The 23,650-nt window shown below is 42.4% G+C and overlaps 1 protein-coding gene across 3 annotated transcripts in view; it reads right to left on the reverse strand.

The window, feature by feature from the left end:
- Positions 1-23,650, reverse strand: part of ECPAS (Ecm29 proteasome adaptor and scaffold) — a 111,009-nt gene that overhangs the window by 21,358 nt on the left and 66,001 nt on the right. For all 3 annotated transcript variants that reach the window (XM_055427579.2, XM_055427576.2, XM_055427577.2), the window contains 17 exons: positions 23,274-23,354; positions 22,051-22,276; positions 21,530-21,621; positions 18,651-18,785; positions 17,699-17,861; positions 17,085-17,257; positions 15,491-15,592; positions 11,902-12,025; positions 10,030-10,175; positions 9,554-9,608; positions 8,515-8,629; positions 7,885-7,953; positions 7,053-7,170; positions 6,605-6,772; positions 2,701-2,780; positions 1,927-2,032; positions 1,084-1,131 (listed from right to left, as the gene is read on the reverse strand). In XM_055427579.2, the coding sequence (XP_055283554.1) occupies positions 1,084-1,131; positions 1,927-2,032; positions 2,701-2,780; positions 6,605-6,772; positions 7,053-7,170; positions 7,885-7,953; positions 8,515-8,629; positions 9,554-9,608; positions 10,030-10,175; positions 11,902-12,025; positions 15,491-15,592; positions 17,085-17,257; positions 17,699-17,861; positions 18,651-18,785; positions 21,530-21,621; positions 22,051-22,276; positions 23,274-23,354 (2,001 nt within the window). The remainder of the gene's footprint in view (positions 1-1,083; positions 1,132-1,926; positions 2,033-2,700; positions 2,781-6,604; positions 6,773-7,052; positions 7,171-7,884; positions 7,954-8,514; positions 8,630-9,553; positions 9,609-10,029; positions 10,176-11,901; positions 12,026-15,490; positions 15,593-17,084; positions 17,258-17,698; positions 17,862-18,650; positions 18,786-21,529; positions 21,622-22,050; positions 22,277-23,273; positions 23,355-23,650) is intronic.

Raw genomic sequence — 23,650 nt, forward strand, 5'->3', positions numbered from 1 at the left:
TGGATGTGAGAGTTGGACTGTGAAGAAAGCTGATCGCCAAAGAATTGATGCTTTTGAACTGTGGTGCTGGAGAAGACTCTTGAGAGTCCCTTGGACTGCAAGGAGATCCAACCAGTCCATTCTAAAGGAGATCAATCCTGGGTGTTCATTGGAAGGACTGATGCTAAAGCTGAAACTCCAATACTTTGGCCACCTCATGTGATGAGCTGACTCAATGGAAAGGAGTCTGATGCTGGGAGGGATTGGGGGCAGGAGGAGAAGGGGACAACAGAGAGTGAGATGGCTGGATGGCATCACCGACTTGATGGACATGAGGTTGAGTGAACTCTGGGAGTTGGTGATGGACAGGGAGGCCTGGCGTGCTCTGATTCATGGGGTCGCAAAGAGTCGGACACGACTGAGCGACTGAACTGAAGTGAATAATGTGACTTACAGCAAAGCGTATACAGCTAGAACACGAGAAGGCCCCAATACACCACAGAACAAAATGCAAATGGGAAACTAGTTTCAAAAACGCTGCCAACCTCGTAACTGTGAAAGGCAGGTTAACACATCAACAGAGCAATAACGAAGAGAACAGATGCTTGATCTAAATGTAATGTATGCTTCAGAGTCAAGAGAAAGTCACATCTTATATAAAGGCCCAGAGGAGCCAACCATTTAAAGAGCCCAGAGATAAACTTTGTTAATACTTGTATTCTAATGTAATAGCACCCAGTTTCCCATTCACTGGGTTTCCCTAGTGGCTCAGCTGGGAAAGAATTTGCCTGCAATGCGGGAGACCTGGGTTCGATCCCAGGGTTGGGAAGATCCCTTGGAGAAAGGAAAGGCTACCCACACCAGTATTTTGGCCTGAAGAATTCCATGGACTATATAGTCCATGGGTTTGCAAAGAGTCAGGACACGACTGAGTGACTTTCACTTTCTTTCACTTTCCCATTCACTGTTAAGAACAGTAGCCTGTAACATGAAGTCAATTACAATGCAACGAAATGTCACTTATGACAAAAAATTGTTATTATTTTCATTGTCACATAGAATCCTGCCCCACTTCACCCCCAGTAAAAGACTAAGAGTTTTCACCTTGCTCAGAGTTTTCAGAGCTAGTTCTGCTGCTTTTCGTACAGATTCCTAAAAAAAAAAAGAGAAGTCTGATATCATACAAGTCAGTTTCCATCTCATCTACCCCCAAACGTGCATTTAAACTGCTTCCCAATCTACACAAACTGATGAAAAACCGTACTTACATTAACAAGTAAAAACAGTTTTTCACTAGGCTCTGTGCCCATCAAGGAGCATATTACCATGATGGACTATTATATTTTAAAATAGATACAACCTATTTTGACCATACAAAAATATGGATATTAAGTATAACAGCTTAGAAACTAAAATTGATTATAAAAGCAACTGTGTGAAGACATATGTAAAGATTCTCAAAGACCTGAAAAAAATCTCTCTGATGAATAAAGTAAAAAAAGAGAAGCATGTAATTTTAATTGTTAGATTGAAAAATCTAAAATTTAGATTGCCAAAGCAAAATTCAGAGAAAAACTGGACACTTTATTTGGGAATGACTGATCCAACTTATGAAACTGATCAAAGTAGAGTTATATTGGATTATTTCTAAACTATTATTTGTCCTTCATCAATAACAACGCAAGATCTCTACCGAAAGAAAACCAAGCAGTAGCTACCCTTTATTAAAAAAAAAAAAAAAAAAGGGTAATTAAATTTAGACCTAAAGATACCTAACCTTACCACTTCACAGACAGATCAAGACTGAAAATTTGGAGAACAATTCAGAAAATTCTGGTCTTCTAAAAAATAGTCTGGATACTGACTTTTGAAATATGTAACATACATATCTTAACAATTCCAATTTATGCTAGCCTACAAATAAATGCAGGTTTATTTATACAGTACCTTTATATCATCTTGTACTCTAAAGAGGGTTTCCCAAATTTCTGGAAGTTTATCAATGATGTCATCTAGGGGTCTTCCTCTTAATAAATCATTCAGAGCTAAGCAGCTGAAAATAAACAATTTAGTTTCAAGTATATGATCAAAAAAGCTGTCTTTTACTACAAAATATTCATATCAGAAAAGAATATGGTTTCTGCTGTACCTGTAGTCTTAACCCCTTTATTCCAAGATAGGTATAAGTACTCTCTCCTTGATGCCTGAGATATACCACAGGCATAAGGCCTTTCAACCATCAAATGTCTGTCCCACAACTATAATATAATCTCTTCCAGATGACACATCATCATTTTATACTTCCAGAACCTAGCACGCAGTACCAAGCACACAGCAGACACTGAGTAGGCCTCAACTATTTATGTATAAATAAATGCTACCCGACAAAGTTATGAGACTATATAAATGTACCCTGAGGTCGAATTTAACAAGTGATCTTCTATTTTAATCAGGCTGGCCAAAAAGTTCGTTCAGGTTTTTCGGTACGGTGGCATGGAAACATCTGAACAAACCTTGCCCAACCCAATAAATCATACTTAGAAAAACTAAGACAACTAAGAAAACCACTGGCTATAGCTTAAATGTTTTTAATGATCTAACCCAACCAGAAACAGGCTTTCTAGTGGTTTTAACTCATTCTTTTTGCACAAGGTATAAAACTTGGAAATTTGAAGGGGAAAAAAATGCAGTTTTGACTAGTTGTATTTCCAAAACTGATACCTGGATTCTCGAACTCGCCACATACTGCTGGTTAGATTCTTTACCAAATCTTGAAGAATTTCCTTCAAATACTTATCCACCTAATGAGAGTAAAAGGATAAAATTAAAAATGCAAAGTCCATCAATAATCAAATGATGCATCTCTACCACCCTGTGTTTCTATATGTAACAGCCTAAGTGTCTCTCTAGGCCTTTCAGTCCACAACTCTCTCCCCACTTTGGTTGCTAAAAGCTGCCCAACCGATCATCTTAAAATGCAAGCATGATCTCTTATTTTCCGCAGTGTGTGATAATAAAGGCCAGTCACCCAAGGATGGCTATGAAGACCTCCTGCGACTCTCTGGCTCCCACGGTCTCATGTCCTGTCTCACCTCCATTCACCTCCACTTCCTGGCACACATTACCTCGAGCTCTTCTATCACCTACTTGCCTGGTTAACTTCTATTTGTCCAAGATTCAAATCGGGCACCACCTTCACAGACAAGAATCATCTATCCCGCCCCATATGCCCACGGCACCTGCTTAAGTGCATCATATCAGATGGCACAGTAACGGTCCTGCCCTGAGACCTCAAGGGCAGGGACAGCGTCTCACTTGTCTTTGCCTCCCTGGTAGCTTGCACAGTGTCTGGCACATGAAGAAGGATCTGATTGCTCAGAATGAACATGAATTTAACCTTTTAGCTTTGCTATACACTTCTCCATTTGATAATAACAACACTCTGACAGCAGATTCACTTTGACTGACTGATTCAAAACTGGGAATGGAATACTTGGACAAGGCTGTATATCGTCACCCTGCTTACTTAACTTATGTGCAGAGTGCATCATGTGAAATGCTGGGCTGGATGAATCACAAGCTGGAATCAAGACTGCCGGGAGAAATACCAATAACCTCAGATATGCAGGTGACACCACCCTAACAGCAGAAAGTGAAGAGGAACTAAAGAGCCTCTTGATGAAGGTGAAAGAGGTGAGTGAAAAGCTGGCTTGAAACTCAACATTCAAAAAACTAAGATCATAGCAACCAGTCCCCTCACTTCATGGCAAAAAAGAAGAGGGAAAAAGCAGAAGCAATGACAGATTTTATTTTCTTGAGCTCCAGAGTCACTGTGGATGGTGACTGCAGCCGTGAAATTAAAAGACACCTGCTCCTTGAAAGGAAAACTATGACAAATCTAGACAGCATACTAAAAAGCAGAGATACCACTTTGCAAACATCAGTCGGTATAGTCAAAGCTATAGTTTTTCCAGTAGTCATATACAGATGTGAGAGTTGGACCATACAGAAGGCAAACAACCCAAGAATTGATGCTTTCAAATTGTGCTGCTGGAGAAGATTCTTGAGAGTCCCTTGGACAGCAAGGAGACCAAACCAGTCAATCCTGAAAGATATCAACCCTGAATATTCACTGGAACAAGTGGTGTTGAAGCTGAAGCTCCAATACTTTGGTCAGCTGATATGAAGAGCCGATTCATTATAAAAGACCCTGATGCTGGGAAGGCAGAAAGAGGAGGAGACAGCAGAGGATGAGATGGTTAGATAGCATCACCGACTCAGTGGACACAAATCTGAGCAAACTCTGGAAGATAGTAGAGGAGAGAGGAGCCTGGAATGCTGCAGTCCGTGGGGTCGCCAAGAGTCGGACAGGACTCAGCAACTAAACAACAATAACAGAACTTCAAAACTTACGCCTTTTCCACTTCTATTCTCACAGGTAAGAGAGGTTTTGTTATCCTCACTGACATGCAAGAAAACCAAGAGAGGAAGGGAATAATTCATCTAAGATTAAAGAAACTGATGTCTTTCTAAGCCCATGTCTCTAGACGGTCTCCACAGTGATCTCATCCACACCTGTGGCTTTACCTTCCATGCACAGAGAGATGACACTCACATCTCAAGAGCCTACGCCCGGGCCCTGAACTCAGCCTACGAGATCTCGGCTGACTCATTTGTACCAAGTACTCTCCTAGAGCAAACAGAACTCATTGAACCCTCAAAGTGAAACCCCCCAGTGCCTTCCAGCATCAGACTGGAGAGAGAGGAATGGGCCGCACCATGCTTAGGGATGGAAAGACACCAGTAAGGGTCATGGGGTTTACTTAACTGAACTAGGATTTGCCGTATGACACAGGAAGCTCAACTCAGTGCTCCTTGACAACCTTGAGAGGTGGGATGGGATGGAGGTAGGAGGAAGTTTCAAGAGGGAGGGAACATATGTATACCTATGGCTGATTTATGTTGCTGACAGGAGAAACCAATACAATCTTGTAATTAACCTCCAACTGAAAATAATTTTAAAAGTTCGTAAAGAAATACAAAACAGAAAAAAAGAAAAGAACAGAACAACTAGACAGGAGATCAACACCATGATCAACTACCTAGATCCAACAGACATTTATAGAACTTTTTTTTTTCAATAATAGCAGAATGCAAATTCTTCTAAAGTACACATGGAACATTCTCCAGGGTCACTATTTGCAAGGTCATAAAATGTTTCAAAACATTTAAAAGGATTGAAATCATACAAAATGTGTTTGATCATAATGGAATAATAATAAATAATAATACATTAATAATCAATAACAGAAGGAAACTGTATTATTTAATCCATGATATTTCCACGTTTTCCACCATGGAACACTCCCTGACCTACCCCCATCCTTGGAAAAAGAGCAGCTAAAATATTATCTGCTTTAAAAGATAAATCAATAAAAAATACAATGATCTAGGAAGCCACCAAAGGATTTCAACCCAAAACACAATCCAATTTGCATTTTTAAAAATCACTTTTACTGCTGCTAGTAAATGAAGGAGGGCAAATAGAAAAGAAACATGACAACGTATTCATCAGGGAAGAATTAGGAAAGAGAGTAGATTCAAGAAATACTTTGCAGGCAATTCCATGGCAGTCCAGTGGTTAAGACTCAGTGCTTTCACTGCCACAGGCTCAGGTTCAATTCCCGGTCAGGGAGCTAAGAGCCTGCAAACCACCCTGTGCAGTCAAAACAAAAAAATAGAAAGAAAGAAATACCTTGGAAGAAGAATCAACAGAATTTGCTACTAGATTCAACTGAGGGTGAGGACGAGACAGACAGTAACCAAGATGACGCCCAGTTCTGCAGCGTGGGTAAATGGATGAGCATACAAGAAGGGAGAGGGAAGGCTGTGACGGTTTTTGCTTATGGCCACGTGGCATGTGGGGTCCTGGTTCCCAGAGCAGGGATCAAACCCGCATCCCCTGCAGTGGAGGCACAGTGTCTTACCCACTGGACCTCCGGGGAAGTCCCAAGGGAAGGCTGTTTTTCTTAAGTCCTGTTCTGAACGTGTTATGTCTAACATATCTTGAAATGACATCCAAGTGACAATGTCAAGCAGGCTGCGAGATATATCAATACAAGTCAGGAACACAAGTCGTGCCTGGGTCAGAAGAGTAAGACTGGGAACCATCACAATCAAGGTGACATTTACAAGTCCTGGAACTGAGAGCTCATCTCAAAGTAGAAAGTGGAGAGAGAAGAAGGCACTCGGAGGCCAGTCCTGAGAAATCCCAGTAACTAACAATGAGACAGAACGTGAGAAGCAGCCACGCACGGTAACTGCCTGCTTCCTCATCTACCTCCTGTTCTCCGCTGCACCAGAGCCATCGACACACGGTTTTCCACTGGTGTGGATATACTGCCATTCCCTTAACCATCCACCCACCAGACACTGCTTTACTTCCAGTTTTGGGGTTTCAGTAAATGTTGCCATGAGCATCTTTGGTACCTTGAAAGGAGGAAGAAAGCAAGAAGATGAAAGAAAGTCTATTTGTTTAAACAAATAGGTATACAGAGGAGAAAGGAAGGTAAGCCTGGGTTTACATCCCACCTGTAGTCTGGGACAAGGGTTCACAGATACTTGCCATTGACTTGTCAGTGACCAGTGCATTCCAAATACTTGTCATGGCCTGTCGAATGCCAAGGTTGGGATCAAACTGGTAACGGTAAAGACGCGGAACTAGCTGAGGCAGGAAAGGAGCCAGCTGTTCTCCAGCTCTGGTAGCAATTACATTAAAACCAAAAGCAGCACCCTAAAAACACAGTGACAGGATGAAGTGGCTCAGACACACACACTCCAATAAAACATCAACACACGAAATACCACGAAAGTTTCCCTCCTAGCCGTGTCCCTGAAGACAGCCTGATTTACAGAGTGTCCAGCATCAATACTATACCAGCTCTGGGGTGGGACAGAGCTCTCTCACCACAGACTTGTACAAAACACACTGTATTATCAATTGTCACCATCTGCCAGTGAGGCAGGTTTGATTTGAAGGGAAGAAAAAAAATTGTCTGGCAATAGCCACTTACCTTCCTAGAGTTCCACATTGCATGATGGTTGGCTAGATTCATAAATTTATACACCAGATCTGGCTGACTCAGGTCACTTGCCAGAGAACAGAGCTCCTTGTAAGTAGAGAGGCCCTGGCTTGAAAACAAGAACCAAAAAGTACGCAGTAATATATTTCTCTACCTCCAGACTAACAAGAAGTACACTCCCAATATCATGAGGACTTTTTAAATTACGTTGTCACTAAATTTCCAACCCTGAGTTATCTCTTTACCACAGAGGCAGAGAACCAGGGTACAGAGAACATAGGAAGCTGCCTGATTCAGTTCTCAGCAACAGCTGGTGAGGGGCCTAAGGCACTTGGGCTGCACATGCGGGTGGAGCCCTCGTCACCGCCGAGGCAGCGGTAAGCCTTCAGTGCACTGTGCAACAAAGTCTGCGGATCCCGACAGAGCCGTCTGAAGACAACTTCCGTCTTCCCTACGTCTTTTCTAAGCTAGAGTGGTAAGCACTTTTTTGAATCACCCTCCCAGTCCAGTCCTGGGCTCCTTGATGGGTCAGGACCTCGTAAATGTGGGCAGCAGTTCAGCTCCTTCTTGGCTCCTGGCCGTGGCCTGCCCCCTCACTCCCCGGGTGAGGACCCCGGGGTCCCCTTCAATCAAATTCCAGCACACAGAGTTCCATCTCAGGCTGGTTTCCAGGAAACTGAATCTAAAAACCTATGTTTTTTCTTTGAAGGGGCTTCTCCCGCTAACACACAACACTTCCCACGAGGCTGGAAATCAACTTGGTGAGTGTTCTCTCCACTGGATGGAAGGCGTCTCCAATGATGGGTGGATTTGGCGCACTTACCCGTCAGGGGTTTTGCCAAGGCTTCCTCCCTGAAACACCACTGTCTCTCCGGAAACTTCATGTTTAGCTCTAAACAAAAACAACAGCAAGAATTTACATGAGCTTCAAAATTTCATACTGCCATTCAACTAATGTATACATTTCAGCTGTAAACTGATAAAATCAAATTCCCTATTAAGTATCTACAGTGAGTAAGATGTAAAAGTCAACTCGCTCTTCCCATTAGCCTGAGAATTTTGTAAAATGAAGTCTAGGAAGAACAAATAGATTCTCTTCACAGATCAGACTGTGCAGGACATGCAAGTCCTCTCTCCTGTCTTCATTTCCATTTAGCCAATTATAATTATGGTACTTCTGTAATCCAATGCTTTACCTGTCCCGAGATCACTCAGTTTTCAAAGCCTGACTTATTGGCATGTTTGTAAACAGTAGTTTAGTTTACTTTCTAAACAGTATACACTGGATAATTAAACTGCTATCCACAGCATAGCAGCTGATGACTTGCAATTTAGAAAAGGCTTAATAAACAGGAAAATCAAAAGCTGAACTTTCCTTCTTTCATTGCATATTCTTGGTATGTACAAAACTTGCCCTGCATGTTCAAATCTGAAGTTTTCAAGTTCACTGTACCTTTTGCCAGTCATCAGTGTTTCTACAAGAGTAGAAACCAATTCCTGCTGATCTTGTTCATTGCCCAATTCATACACCAACCCAAGGCCTTTTGAGGCAACATCCTGGCTCAGTTCTACACAAAAGTCAGAAAAAACAATATTCTTTTAAGAAAAATTTGTTCTCTAGCCATCAAGTGAAAAAAACTTTAAACCTGTAACATTAACCAAAAATGGTATCAAAGCAAAGATATGAAAACACCATCAACCTATTTTGTTAAAAAATGTATTAAATCATCTAAGTGGACAGGACACCAGCCGAGTCCCTGTAAATGAGAACTGCATTCACACAATATCCAACTCACAAGTCAAGCCAACCCTGCTGGGCCTCAGCATGCAGTGCACCGCGGCAAACAGTGCAAGGTGCACAGGTGAGGGGCACTTTCAGGAGAACCCACGGGTGACTTTTAAATGAAAGGTCAATATTATACCACACGTTTAAAACAATTTATAAAACAAAGCTACTATTTAAATATCTAACACATATATCTGCACCCTCTCCTAGCTTAAATCACAAAGGGAAAAAATGAATCCTAATTAGAAGAAAGCTATTATTTAGTAGAAGCTACGAAAGTTAAAGATAGCCTCGGCTCCACTTTCAAATGCAAAACTGATCCGATGAATAAATGATTCATTAATGAATAAAGTTAATGGGCTGCTCAGGTGGCACTATAGTAAAGAAGCTGCCTGCCAATGCAGGAGACATAAGAGATGCAAGGGATGTGGGTTTGATCCCTGGGTCAGGAAAATACCCTGGAGGAGGGCATGGCAACCCACTCCAGTATTCTTGCCTGGAGAATACCATGAGCAGGGGAGCTTAGCAGGCTATAGTACATGGGGTTGCAAAGAGTTGGACACAACGGAGCAACTAACACACAATGAATAAGTACATAAGAATCAAGTTTCCTGTAGTCTTCTCTTATGGTCATAATTCAAATTTTTCAAAATTTAAGATACAAGTTTAAACAAGTTTGGAAATCAAATATTTACCAATAACTTACCATCATTTTCTGACAGAACAGAAACAAACGCACTCTGGATTTCTTTAAGGTGAGACTGAAATAAGAAAAGAGACATTCAGAACACTGGAACTCTGGCCCCGTGGGGGACTGAGAGTCTTGCGCTCGGGGTGCACCTCCCCTGTGGAGTCTCCCAGTGTGAGGCGGTCAAAAGCCCTGCTGTCCTCTCGTCTCTGAAGGTGGCCAAGTTACCTGCAGGCTGTACCACTGACAGCAGTCCATTCACACAGTCCAAACCTCCCCGTCCTCACCTCTTCCTCTGACTTTACACCTTCAAGTTAAGAATCATCCTCCAGTTCATATATACCAGGTATCAGCCTTCATTCCTTCATGTGTAGCCTAAAGTATGTGTTACTGGTTAATGGCCCTTACTCCCATAAATCCTCCTCCCAACCAGCTATCACAAATATCTCATAAACAGTGCAATAGAGCTGGATCACACCTTATAGACGGCCTACCTTCACTTCATTATGGGTGCCCAGCTTCCTCACAAGGGAAAGGAGCCAGATGCACGCTGCTTGCCTCACGTGTGGGTTGGGACTGACAATGTGCTTATTTAAAATCACATCCAGCACCCAGGGGACCACATCATTAACTGTGGCTCCTAGGGAAAAGCAAAGAATGACAAGAAGCAAATTAAAATAACTGGACAGAGCTTGCTGAAAAATTAAATTTTAATCAACATGTACTCAACAGAACAATCCTACAGCATATTAATATCTAAACGAATAAGGTGTTTAAATAAATTGCTGAAGGAACTGATAAATAACCCTTCAAAGGTACTCAGACACCTTTAGTTTCCTAGAATGAAAAATTATCACCAACATGTGGGAGGTTAGGCATGCGCAGTGCTGGAGGGTGTGGAAAACCTCTGCACCTTAGTCTTCATTTTGCTCTGAACCTCAAACTTCTCTCTCTAAGACACTATCTTATTTTTTTTAATATCCATATGACTAATGTAATTTTACTCATTTAAATCGTGACTGTAGGGGAAAAAAGTTATTTCCCCTCCTTCATATTCCCTTTTGAACCTTAACTGCACATGAAATTTTTAAAATAAATGGTTTTATTTGTTTTTAAATTTTTATTGGGGTATAGTTAATTTACAATGTTGTGTTAATTTTGTCTTAATTTTCATTATCCCCATTTTCTCTGGTGTCAACAATTTCTCTTTCTCTGCTGTATCTTTCCCATCTCAGATCTAAAAACTAACACATAAACCAACTTCTATTAACCTCGCTTTCCTCCTCCAGCCACTACACCACTGTTCTCCTTCCTTTGTCCCTTCAGAGTTCCCCAGCCTCAACACCACTCAGGCCGACAGGATTAGCCTCAGCAGGACACCTTGCTCTGGAGAGCCATCCTGTACCCTGGAGGACGCTCACAGCATACGAGAGAAGTGAAGGCACTCTATGTGTAACGTGCAGGCAGAAAGTGCACACTCCTTCACCTACGCGGCCACTGAAAGCCAGAGCGACTGAGTGGAGACATGTGCCTGCAGCGTGATTGGCGCCGCGTGATAAAGCATCGGGGCCGGGCTCCCCGGTGGAAACGATCTGCCCGCCAACGCAGGAGACACAGGTTCGACCCCTGGGCTGGGAAGATTCCACTCGTCGAGGAGCAAACGAGCCCAGGCGCCTTACTGAGCCTGTGCTCTGGGGCCCACATGCCCCAACTCCTGAAGCCCAAGTACCCTAGAGCCCGTGCTCCACAACAAGAGAAGCCCAACATGCAACTAGAGAAGAGCCCCTGCTTGCCACCAACTAGAGAAAAGCCCACACGCAGCAACAAAGACCTGGCACAGCCAAGAATAAACAAAATTACTGATGCAGGGGGTGGGATGCGGGAGGGGAGTAAGGCTCCAGAGGTAGGGATGTATGTCTAATTATAGCTGATTTGCGTTGCTGTACGGCAGAAACCAATACTACATTATAAAGCAGTTTTCATCCAATTAAAAATAAATTTTAAAAAAAAGGAAAATTACAAAAAAAGAATCGGGGCACACAAACTTGGGAGATTGCTAGGCCTTGACCTCTGACACTAGCTAAACACCCCAAGGAATCCTCATGGACAGAACTCAGGTCTGAAGGGAATTGACAGCTAACTCCTCGGCCTCCCTGCCAGAGGACTAAAGAAACGGTTCTTGCTCAATTTGTGCTCTGTCTCTAACCAGCTCTTTCTTGACTGAGCCAAACTCAGAAGACATACACAATTACTGGAAAAAGAGTCAAAATGGAATGTATATATTTTTTCTCTGGCTTCAGAGGTGGTAACAAGAACAGCAGAGGGTTACATGGTGGGAATAAACCAATTAGTTGACTATAAGGTACCGGCGGGGGGCGTATACTCCTCCTCAGTTACCAGCCAGGCATCCCGGGCAGCCACAGAACTGGTTCCTATCGCAGCACTGGTGATGGCTTCACCGATGGTGAACTGAAGTTCTATCTGCTTGGCCTGCAATGGAGGGGACAAAAGCCAGGGATCAGAGGGAACATTTTCCAAAAACATCCATTTCCATGAACAGGCTGCTACTGGTCTTGCTTCTCAGCGTGCTTTGTTTCCACTCTTTTGCCTGGAACACTCTAACAGGATGGTTGGAAAGTGGGGCAGGGTGAGGGAGCAGAGCGCCCAAGAATGACTTGAAGATCTTTTCCCAAGTCCGCGTTGCACTTTTCACCTAAGCAGAGAACCACTAAGCAGCAATTTTTAATCTTTGGAAGACTGGAATCATTCACTTGGGGGGAAGGGCATGGACTGTGAAGCCATACACATTTCAATGGAAATTCTGTCTCTCAGCAGTTAAGTTTAACATCATTAAACTCTGAGCCTCAATGTCATTTATAACATGAGCATAAATAATACCATCACCCACCTCGTTCAGGCCATAGGGATTAAACAAGGTTAACATACAAATGGTGACTAGCAGACACCTGATTGGTAGTAATTGCACAATAACATTGGCCTTTATCACTGACAGACATCTCCTCTCTGTACACTTAAATTACATGATATCTGCAAGATCCTCTCAAATGACTGTGGGGGTTCCCTGGTAGCTCAGTCAGTAAAGAATCTGCCTGCAGTGCAGGGGACCCAGGTTAGATCCCTGGATTGGGAAGATCCACTGGAGAAGGAAATGGCAAACCACTCCAGTATTCTTGCCTGGAAAATCCCATGGACAGAGTAGCCTAGTGGGCTATGTCCATGGGATTGCAAGAGTCAGACACAACAACTTAGTGACTAAATCAGCACCTCAAATTGTTCAGGAAAAAAACCCAAAGAACCAAAAGGCAAATGAGGTAAAACGTAATTTGGTCAATGTGGATGAGGGATATGTAGGAGTCCTTTAAATTATTCACACAACTTCACTTTAAATTTGAAATTATTTCAAAAATCAAAACTATGTATATTTTATACATATACCCAAATTTTAAAGATCAGATTTGGAAACTGACACGCCTCACAACTGTGAGTCACAACTGATGAGGAACTGGGCCAGTCTTTGGCGTCCCTCTCTCACGTTTGCTGGAACTGGAGGAGACTTAAGGGCGGGAGAGGACGAAGAGAGCGCAGGACAGACAGCATGGGGCCACGGGGGACTGTGGGGACAGGGGGCAGTGACGCCGCTCCAAGCCCGATCCCTGCTGGCTCAGACGGCAGAGTCTGCCTGCAGTGCCGGAGACCCGGGTTCCAGCCCTGGGTCAGGAAGATCCCCTGGAGAAGGGAACGGCAACCCACTCCAGTATTTTCGCCTGCAATGCACAGAGGAGCCTGGTAGGCTACAGACCTTGAGGCCGCGAAGAGTCGGAAACGGCTGAGAGACCAACACAGACACACACACACACACACACACACACATATCATCCATGGACAGAGAAGCCTGCTGGGCTACAGTTATCGGGGCCACAAAGAGTCAGAAACGACTGGGAGACTAACACACAGACAGACACATAGACACACACACACACGGGGCTGCGAGGAGTCGGAAACGACAGAGACTAACACACACAGACACACACACACACACGGACACAGACACACACACAGAGACACACACGTACACAGACACACACATGGGGCCGCGAGGAGTTGGAAACGACACAGACACACACACAGAGACACACACAGACACACACGTACACAGACACACACACAGGGCCGCGAGGAGTCAGAAACGACACAGACTAACACACACAGACACACACACACAGAGACACACACGTACACAGACACACACGTACACAGACACACACATGGGGCCGCGAGGAGTCGGAAACGACACAGACTAACATACACAGACACACACACACACAGAGAGACACACACATACACAGACACACACAAGGGGCCGCGAGGAGTCAGAAATGACACAGACTAACACACACAGACACACACACACAGAGACACACACGTACACAGACACACACACGGGGCCGCGAGGAGTCGGAAACGACACAGACACACACACAGGCTCTATCAGCCGAGGGCTTCAGGCTTGCTGAGGCATCAGTGCTGACACCTCACACCTCCTTCTTTGAGGAAAAATGATTCAAGGGCTTTGGTCTTACAGCTTTCCTGGTCAAAAGCTTCTCTTGCCAACTCTAAACTGAGAAAAGCTATCTCAACACAGAGGATCTCATAACAGGGATTCATTTTACGTGCCTGTTTTCACATGTTCACATATTAATAACAATGTAGTTGGCATTACAAACAAAAACAAAACTCCCTAACTCCATCTGTGAAGATGATATCTAGACTAACTATTCTAGAAATAAAGAGTGGTTGAATAGAGATTACATTACTATTCTCTCTACTTCTGGGCATGTCTGGAATTTTCCATAATAAAAAGCCAAAGGAAAAACAACAGCAACAAAAAACCTTTAGAACTCGGTCCTTGCTGACTGTGAAGAGATTTTGCTTCTGATTCTTGCTCTTTTCTAAAAAATCCTTTAATCTCTCCAGCATGTTTCGAGCTCTTCATATTTCTCAATTTCTAAACTCTTATAATGTCTTCAGTAGCAAGTTAAGATTCGAGACAAACCTTTATTTATTCATATAAAACTGGAAGAAACCCATCTATATCACAGTTTTAAAAAAAGAAAAAGGATGAGAAACCAGACATCACAAACTTTTCCCCAAGAGGTTACAACATCAGTGACATCCAGGGAGAATCTGACATGAGTTCAATTTTGTGTCAAAAAATTTCACCTCAAAAATACTTCATCGAGACTCTACCAATCACACTGCCGGGCGGGCCCCAGTTTTATGGGCTGCAGGGTTACAAAACAAACTCTGCCTTCAGTCTAGTGGGCGATTAGAAACTGTGATAAATGTTGTGAAGAAACATATGGAGAGGCACGAAAGCACAAAGAACTAACGAATCCACCGTCGCGTGAAGGGCTGGGGAGGTTTTTCAAAAAGGTGCAGCAACAGCCCGAGAAAGAAGCAAATAAACAAGGGTCTCTCAGAAGCTCAGAACAGAGACGCACAAAGGGGCTGGTGCAGGAAGGTGTGAATAAGTGAGAAGAACCGAAGCCCAACTGGGGCCAAGTGTGTTGAGTCACCGATCACACTGGCAAGCAGCTGTCTGCTTGGAGGTCTTCTCCGCCACACTGGACGTTTATCTAGAAGACATCAGACCCACAAGCAACCGAACATGAGCACCTACTCCCCACACCCAGCTGACTGGGGATATTTTCCCTTCTACTCACCTTGCGCCACACTTCACAGAGCAAACCATGAGAGAAGGACTTCCCCACACAGGTGACTCAATCTACGCTATGACTAGCACAGCCCACAGCTGGTACTCAGTAAACACTTGGTGAATGAATGAATAAAATCTCATTTTAAAACCTCACAACATGCAAGATTCCAACATTCCTTTTGTCTGAATGACTAACAATCAGATAGCAATATAAATACCTCCACAGAATCCATCAGACCTTGCAAGAGGAGCTTCTGGTGAGGAAAATCTCCATCCCCAACTGGAAAATACCCCAGTGTCTGGATAGCTCTTTCTTTCATCTGGAAGAACAGAGAATTTTTTTTTTTTTTTAATGACATATACAACAGCTTTGTCCCAGAAAAATGTTTTCTGGGAGAAAAATGAGAAGGCAGGGAGGAGGAATCTGTCTAACTAAATGCATCAGTGCAAGTTTTTTGTTTTTTTTTTAAAGCACCCAATTGTACAGAATTACGTCTATAAGACACTGGAGATTGAGAGGCATGAAACTGAGTTTATTAAGGGTCCACCACTACAAAAGAAGGAAGCACAAAGTCTAAAACTAGCTCAGTACCCTGCAAACCATAACAGTTACAAATGGAGACTCTGGGCCCAGAAGAACCTAAGATCGGGTCACAGCTGGACCATTTTTAGTAGCCTTTGAGTCTGTGTGACCTCAGGCAAGTTACTTCACTTTTCTGTTATTTCTTCCTCTGGGAAAACAGACATGACGAGCACACCTACTTCACTAGACCTTCTGCTGCTGCTGCTGCTGCTAAGTCGCTTCAGTCATGTCCAACTCTGTGAGACGCCATAGATGGCAGCCCACCAGGCTCCCCCGTCCCTGGGATTCTCCAAGCAAGAACACTGGAGGGGGTTGCCATTTCCTTCTCCAATGCATGAAAGTAAAAAGTGAAAGTGAAGTCGCTCAGTCGTGTCTGACTCTTAGCGACACCATGGACTGCAGCCTACCAGGCTCCTCTGTCCATGGGAAGTACTGCAGTGGGGTGCCATTGCCTTCTCCAATGACTGGCTAATAACAGCTAATGAAAATTACACTGCGACCGTCTCGGTAAGTTTTAAAAAACAGCTAGATTGAGAATAAGATTACATATTTATTAAACTTGCAGTAAACTGTAAACTGATTTTTTCTGTTCATTAAATCATCTTACATTTCAACACTGAGGTACTCTTATCCCAAAGAAAAATGTTAAAGTCTGTGAAGGTTTTTATCTAAAATTAAAATACTATAAAGGTCCTCTAGGCTTCCCTGGTAGCTCAGACAGTGAAGAAACTGCCCAAAATGTAGGAGACCTGGGTTCGATCCCTTAGTTGGGAAGATCCCCTGGAGAAGGAAATGGCACCCCACTCCAGTACTCTTGCCTGGAGAATCCCATGGACAGAGGAGCCTGGCGGGCTACAGTCCATGGGGTCGCAAAGTCAGACACGACTGAGCGACTTTCACATTTACGTTCAAAGGTCCTTTTCCTCAGAGATGACTCACACTGCTTACTAATGCCCAAACTTCTTAAAACCTACCTCATTATAGGTGGCTAAGATTTAGATCTGGTCTGAAATTATAAAAATCATATAACTATTTAACACTTTATTACCTACCTTTTGCATGACAGAATAAACTTGATGCATTTAATCTTTACCCAAATCTTAGTAAGTTATGGGCCTTAATTGGAGTAACTAGGTCAAAAGGGCACACACTCGAAGACTATACACAAATCACCCACAACTCAAAATTAAACAGTTTTTAGAAGAGAAGGGTAAAAGGAAGAGACATGCCTTATTTGTTTCTTTACTGGAGGGTATTCTGTTTAGCAGGCTTTCCACGAGATGCAGCTTGGTAAAGCCCGATCCCTCACTGGGGATTGGGAGGGGACCATTTCTGCCAATTTCCCCCAGGGCTGTACAGGCAGCAATCGCCAAGAGAGGGGAGGTACTGTCCAAAAATGAGCCTGTGAATACATTTGCACAAAAGAGAATTATACTTTATTATCCTTGGAATCTAAAGCAACCAGAAACATAATTGAGATTTTCTTAAAGACAGCAAATAAAAATAAAAGTCTACAATATATTTTCCAGTTGATAATTTGTTATCATTTCTTTAGTAAGAAAACACCATGGAGTGGGGTCCTTTCTTGACATTTAAGTTTTTTCCCATAATGAAATCATCTCTGTTAAACAGAAACAAATAGAAAAAATATATAGAAAAATGAGAATACCTTCAGTGTTATTAAAAACAGAATTTATTTAGCATCAAGATTTTGTGAAAAAGCTTGTGTTTAGAGTGCAATGCTATAAAAAGAAATTAAAATATTACAATAAATTTTAACCTCATTCAAAATCTTGTAACCCATTTATGCTGACATCCACATCAGCATAAACACATTAATTACCAATAGTTTCTGTGGCACTCTGAATGAGTTCCTCTTGTTCGGGCAGGAAATCAGCATGTGTCTCCACATTTGGCTGCTCTGCCATTTTCATTTTCTTCTTAGCCAAATATCTTCCTACTGTGAATCCCAGTGCAAGCAAGGATCCATGCTGTATCTCCGGGCTCTGGATTTAACAACACAACAGCATATGTCTGTCTCCCTCTCACATGTGTGTGGATACACTGCAATAACTGTGTTTATCACAGTCATCTCCCCCATAAAACACAAAGCCAAAGAATAAAGTGATCATGAGAGGCTCCACAGGATGTTAATAAATCAGCTAGCGAACAAGGGAAACCTTGAGTTTCAAACACAGAGAATTTTGAGAAGTTGAGTTGAGTCGTGACTTACATTTGGATTCCCTAATCCCATACTTCAATTCTGGTGAGGTGACTCCCTCAATGCTCTGATAAGCATATACGCTTTCTTCTCAGTTATAACACTTCTATAACTATACCATCATAATTTCCAAGCATGATTTTCCCCTACTGCCAACAAAATACAATAAACTAGAGCCTATTTCTAATTGCAAAAACCTCCAAACACGGTCAGGCAATAGAATGTTTGAAAGCACATGACTTCAACAGTGTTTCCGGATGGGACAGGTACAAAGAGAGGTGGCGGGAGATGGGGAAGAAAATGGAACCAACATTTCTGAGCACCAAGCACCTAAAGCTTCTCATGTATCTGCTCCCCTCTGCACCTAACACAGTGCCTGTGAGACACAAGGCACTCAAACTTGCTGACTGAACCCAGGTGCTATCTATCTCATTTCATCTTTACCATCATAAAAGCAAGCAAATCATGCGTTCATTTTACAAATAAGAACATAGAAAAAATATATTAGATGCTTTTGTAAAACTTCTATTTCACACATACACACAAAAAGATAAAGGCAAAACTGATAACATACATGATTGTCTTTTGTGGTCTTTATCAGCTGTTCTATCATTGACTTCATCTCATTTCCCGACACTGTAGATACCACCACGGAATAAAACAAGGCTGCCAGTTCACGCATCTCTTCTTTACTGCTATTCATCAGACTCTGAGCAGTGAGAAAGAAATATGTACATGATATAGGATCATCTCCCTGCTGACAACTTCTAACATTTAAAGTTAAAAGAATACACGATACATTGCAATGTTCAAGTTATTAGTATTTTTGAGAAAAGAACACAACCTATTATTTCAAAACAAAATAAAGCCCAGCTACCCTCCCTTTATGAAAATGACCATTTTAGCTTTGAGGCATCTGATGGACACAGCCCATGGGAAAGGACACGTGGTTGCAGGTGGCACCTCTGGTCACGTGGGGGCGCCCTTGCACCATCCCTGCCCTCTGGACCACAAGGGCATTCATTCTCCCTCCTGGCAGGTTCCTGCACTGCCCTGGGTCCTTAGCACAGAGGACCACACACCACACACCCCCGCCATCCCAATCTGTTCTCCGGGAACTTCTTCCTCTTCGAGAAAGAAAGGACCCGAATGTCACTGCAGGATAAGGGGCCAGCAGACTTCTGATGTTACCATTTCTGAATAACAGTGAGTCACTGCAGGCCTGAGCCAGGCACGTCCCGTTCTGAGAGGAGTGCCTTGCCTCAACATGCACCTTCATCTTTGGAGAGCCTGTGCACGGGCCAGGAGGGGGCAGGAAGTGCCAGGATCTCCTTCCCGAGGTTAAATGCTTTTTTTTCTTTTTTTGATTGGAAGGTGCTAGTGCTAAAGAACCCGCCTAAGCAGGAGACATAAGGGATGTGGGTTCAATCCCCGAGTCATGAAGATCACCTGGAGTAGGGTTATGACAACCCACTCCAGAGTTCTTGCCTGGAGAACCCCATGGACAGAGAAGCCTGGCGGGCTACAGTCCACAGGGTCACAAAGAGTCGGACATGACTGACCACACACAGGGTAGACCAAAATCTCATGCACATTTTCATCAAAGATACAAAATATAAAACAGGTGGAATTAATATACAGCTGATCTAAAACAGAGGTTTACATGTTTTCTACAGAGAGCCAAATGATGCAGCAGTTCTACTCTGCCACTGTATTAATACAACAGTCACAAACAACACACAGGTGTGGCTGGATTCTAGTACAATTTTATTGACACTATAATTTCCACATGTCAGGAAATTTTACTCATCTTTTGATTTTTCCTTCAACCTTTAAGAAATGTAAACACTAGTCTTAGCTGGCAGGCCACACTAACAGGAGACAGGACAGATTTGGCACACAGACCGCAGGTTAATGACCCCAGATCTACAAGACCAAAGGTCTAAAATCATTTTAAAATCAGCAAATCTCCACAGAGTAAAAAATCTTTTTGAACTAGATTCAATTTCATGAGACTAGATTTTTTAGAAAAGGGCAAAACTCACACCCCTTGGTAAATTACATTCACGCATTCACACTTAAAAGGATCTGTACATTTTACCATAATTCAATCTGTACCTTCCAAAAAGAACTGCATTATGTAGCACAAGAGGTACACAAAACTACATAAGCCAGACCTGTACTAAGAAAGATTATTCATTCTACTCATCTGAAATTCAAATTTAACTGAGTATCCCGCATTTTTATTTGCTAAACCTGGCAACTCTTTTGGTGTGACCATGGGAACAAAACACTCTCCAACATGGTTGGTGGGAGTGTGAATTGGAACTACTCATGGCTCAGATGGTAAAGCGTCAGCCTGCAATGCAGGAGACCCGGGTTCAATCCTTGGGTTGGGAAGATCTCCTGGAGAAGGAAATGGCAACCCACTCCAGTACCCTTTCCTGGAAAATCCCACGGACAGAGGAGCCTGTAGCCCAGGGACAGTAGGCTACAGTCCAGGGTGTTGCAAAAGAGTTGGACATGACTGAGCAAGACTTCACTTTCGCTTTCACTTTTTCATATGGAGGACATGGACTGTCTATTAAAATTGCATCCATGTGTCCTCAATTCCCTCAATTTCTGCAGAATCCAACTAAAAATACACCCTCTCGTATTCAAAATGACAGACTGTTCATTGCAGCAGTCTGGAAGTACCCTAAATGACCATCAATAAGGATCTAGAATAATTCCAACTCAATGGACATGAGTTTGAGCAAGCTCCAGGAGATGATGGACAGGGAAGCCTGCCATGCTGCAGTCCATGGGGTCACAAAGAGTTGGACACGACTGAGTGACTGAACAAGAATAACTCCACAGCCACAGAGTGGAAAATAAAGAAGTTTTAAAACAAAGCTCTCCACAGTCACGCAGGAATAACTCCATGTTCTAAAGCCAAGGGAAAGAAGGTATAAAACAGTGGGGAAAAGTATTGTGTAACACCTTGTGTGTGAAAAAAGGAAGAGAAATTTAAAATGCTGATTTCATCTGCATTTATACGTGTAACTAAACTCTAGAAGGGACATCGTATACAAACAAGTGATAACCTACATGTCTTTCAGCCGAGAGAGGAAGAGGCAGGAAGTTGAAGGAATCTGGGCAGGTGAGAGGCAGAGAAAGATGTTTTACATAATGTTTCATTTAAACTATAAAAAATGATTACTTTTTTACATTTAAAGCAGAAAAATAATTCTTTTTTACTTATATGATTCTCAATCCATCTCCCCCTCATCTAAATGGATCACTGCCACACATTGACCTACAAGCTTCCGAGTAAATGTCTGATGATGAGAATTTTCAAAGTGACCTAAAGGCAGAAAAGGTCACAGGAGCCCTGGTAGGAAGGCGAAATCATGACACTGAAGTTTAAAACACAGAGAATCAAACAGAGACCCACAGGCAAAGGGTATATACCTTTATCCACTCAGTTTTGTCTACAAATTTGGTGGCCAACTTTTCTGGATACACTGAGACAGCTTCCAACAGACAGTACATGACCGGCAAACCTAAATAAGAAGGAGTTCAGAAGCATTTTAATTTCAAGAAAAGTGATACACATACAGGGATCACTAAATTCCTTCAAAGCATAAGGTTCCATCTTTAGGAGGCATTTCCCAGTTTTAGGAAACAAACGTTAACCTGAATACAGTACGTGACTCAATACAGCAAATTTACAGCCTTATTGTCTATAAAAAGATGCCCTGTTCTTCACACCCACTTCCAAAGTAAAAATGTATTAGCTATTGTTAGCATTTCTTTCTGCAAAGAGAAAAAGTGTATCAAAGCTAAAATTAGACAGTTTAGAAAAGAAAGACTCACATCGGTTATAGGAGAGAGGAGAGAAAATAATTTTGGTGAAAATTATCAGCTGAGTTTAAAATTAAGATTTTTACTTAAGTGCTTTAGTACCCGTGTTTGGCATCATGACCTCCTACCTCCAACACCTGCTAACAGCTGCTGCAGCAGGCCGATGTAGATCTGCACAGGGTTGGTTTCCCCACTCTTGGAAGACGACGAGGAGGGTGTCGCCTGGCTGCCTGACATTAGAGTCCGTATGTAGCGTCCAATGGCTGGGGCGTGGTCTTGCATATCAGCTAAACTCTGAGAGGTGGGCACGACCCCCGCGCTGTGAGCCAGGCACATGCGCAAGTACAGGACGATCTACGGATGGAAGGAAGAAGGACACCAGATAAGCTTCTCAAAAAAATCAAGGTGGGAGATGTTCTTCAGAGTGACAGTTCCCAGCTTTGATGCCCCCACCTTCCTTCACAAAGCTATTCAATAATCCTCATGGTAGCTGGAAAACATGACTCAATATGTGAACTGAAAAAACTATCATTTTACATAACCAGCTTTTATAATCCAAAGAGTGCTTTTTAATAGAGTTTAATGGAGTTAAAATGCACATTCAACTTTTAAAGTCTAAAACAGGTATAATGAAAATCTTTTTTTTTAAGAGATATGTGTGTGTACGTGAGAGAGAGAGAGACAGACAGACAGACATTAGGCAGAAACCCAGGGCCAATCTATTCCTGTGGAACTCCAGATGAATTTAATCTCCACATGCATAAGAATTTGAGAAAATGGGTTCAAATCATCTACAGAAGAGTAGCTACGACGTCATTAAAAACCTCTGACACGAATTAGCTACTCAGGAGTCCTCTGGAAGCGCTTTTCCTGGACAGCCAGAACAGGACTGGCAGCAATTTCATTGTGAGTATTCTCACTCACTGTGAACAAGATTATCTCTTGCCATTTATCTCCAGCCAATGACTGAAACCATAGAATTTTCCTTAGTAAATGAGGTAAATTAATCTAACCCTCCAACCTTCAAAGCTGGATAATCCAAATAACCTCAATATATCATTGGCTTTAAAATTCAAATCTAATTTGCTGTGAATTGCCAATAGCAATCAATGTAAAGTACCTAGGTCTCTCATGAAGAGAATCTCACTGAGATAAATTTATTTCTTGACTCCGCTGTGAACTAAAACAATACCAGTTATCAAGCACTGTTTTTCCTAATAAACAATCTGATATAAAACAATGACATCACTGTATGGGTTTTTACCTAGAACACAAAAAATCCACGGACATCTCTTTGACTGTGACATTATCTTTAAGAACATTCTGCAAAAGCAAAATAGAAATGTCCTACCTCTCCAAAGGCTGCTGGGTTAAATGGAAGGACAGTGGTCCCAGTCATGTACTTGGCTGGTGTTTTCATTCGATGGGAAGCCTAATAAAAAGAAACCCCCCAAAATCAATTACTGAAAACCAAAGCACATGTACCTTTTCTTGACTCAAAAATAACTGTATTTCTAGCTACGTTATTGTCTGCTACTGCTTTTTTCTAGTCAAACATTTTTACATTATTCATGCTTGATCATGCACAGACCTCAAACCTTAAGTGACAGATGTGCTGCCTTTTGACTGGTTTCTTAAAAAAGAAGAAACCTACAAATTAACTACACTTTAATTAAAAGAAAGGAAAAAAAGAAAAAGCTCCAAACATGACACAGGAGGAAGCAAAAA

This window comes from Moschus berezovskii, chromosome 7 (assembly GCF_049115385.1).
Source record: "Moschus berezovskii isolate FMDL1 chromosome 7, NW_MosBer_1.0, whole genome shotgun sequence".
In the NCBI taxonomy this organism is placed as follows: domain Eukaryota; kingdom Metazoa; phylum Chordata; class Mammalia; order Artiodactyla; family Moschidae; genus Moschus; species Moschus berezovskii.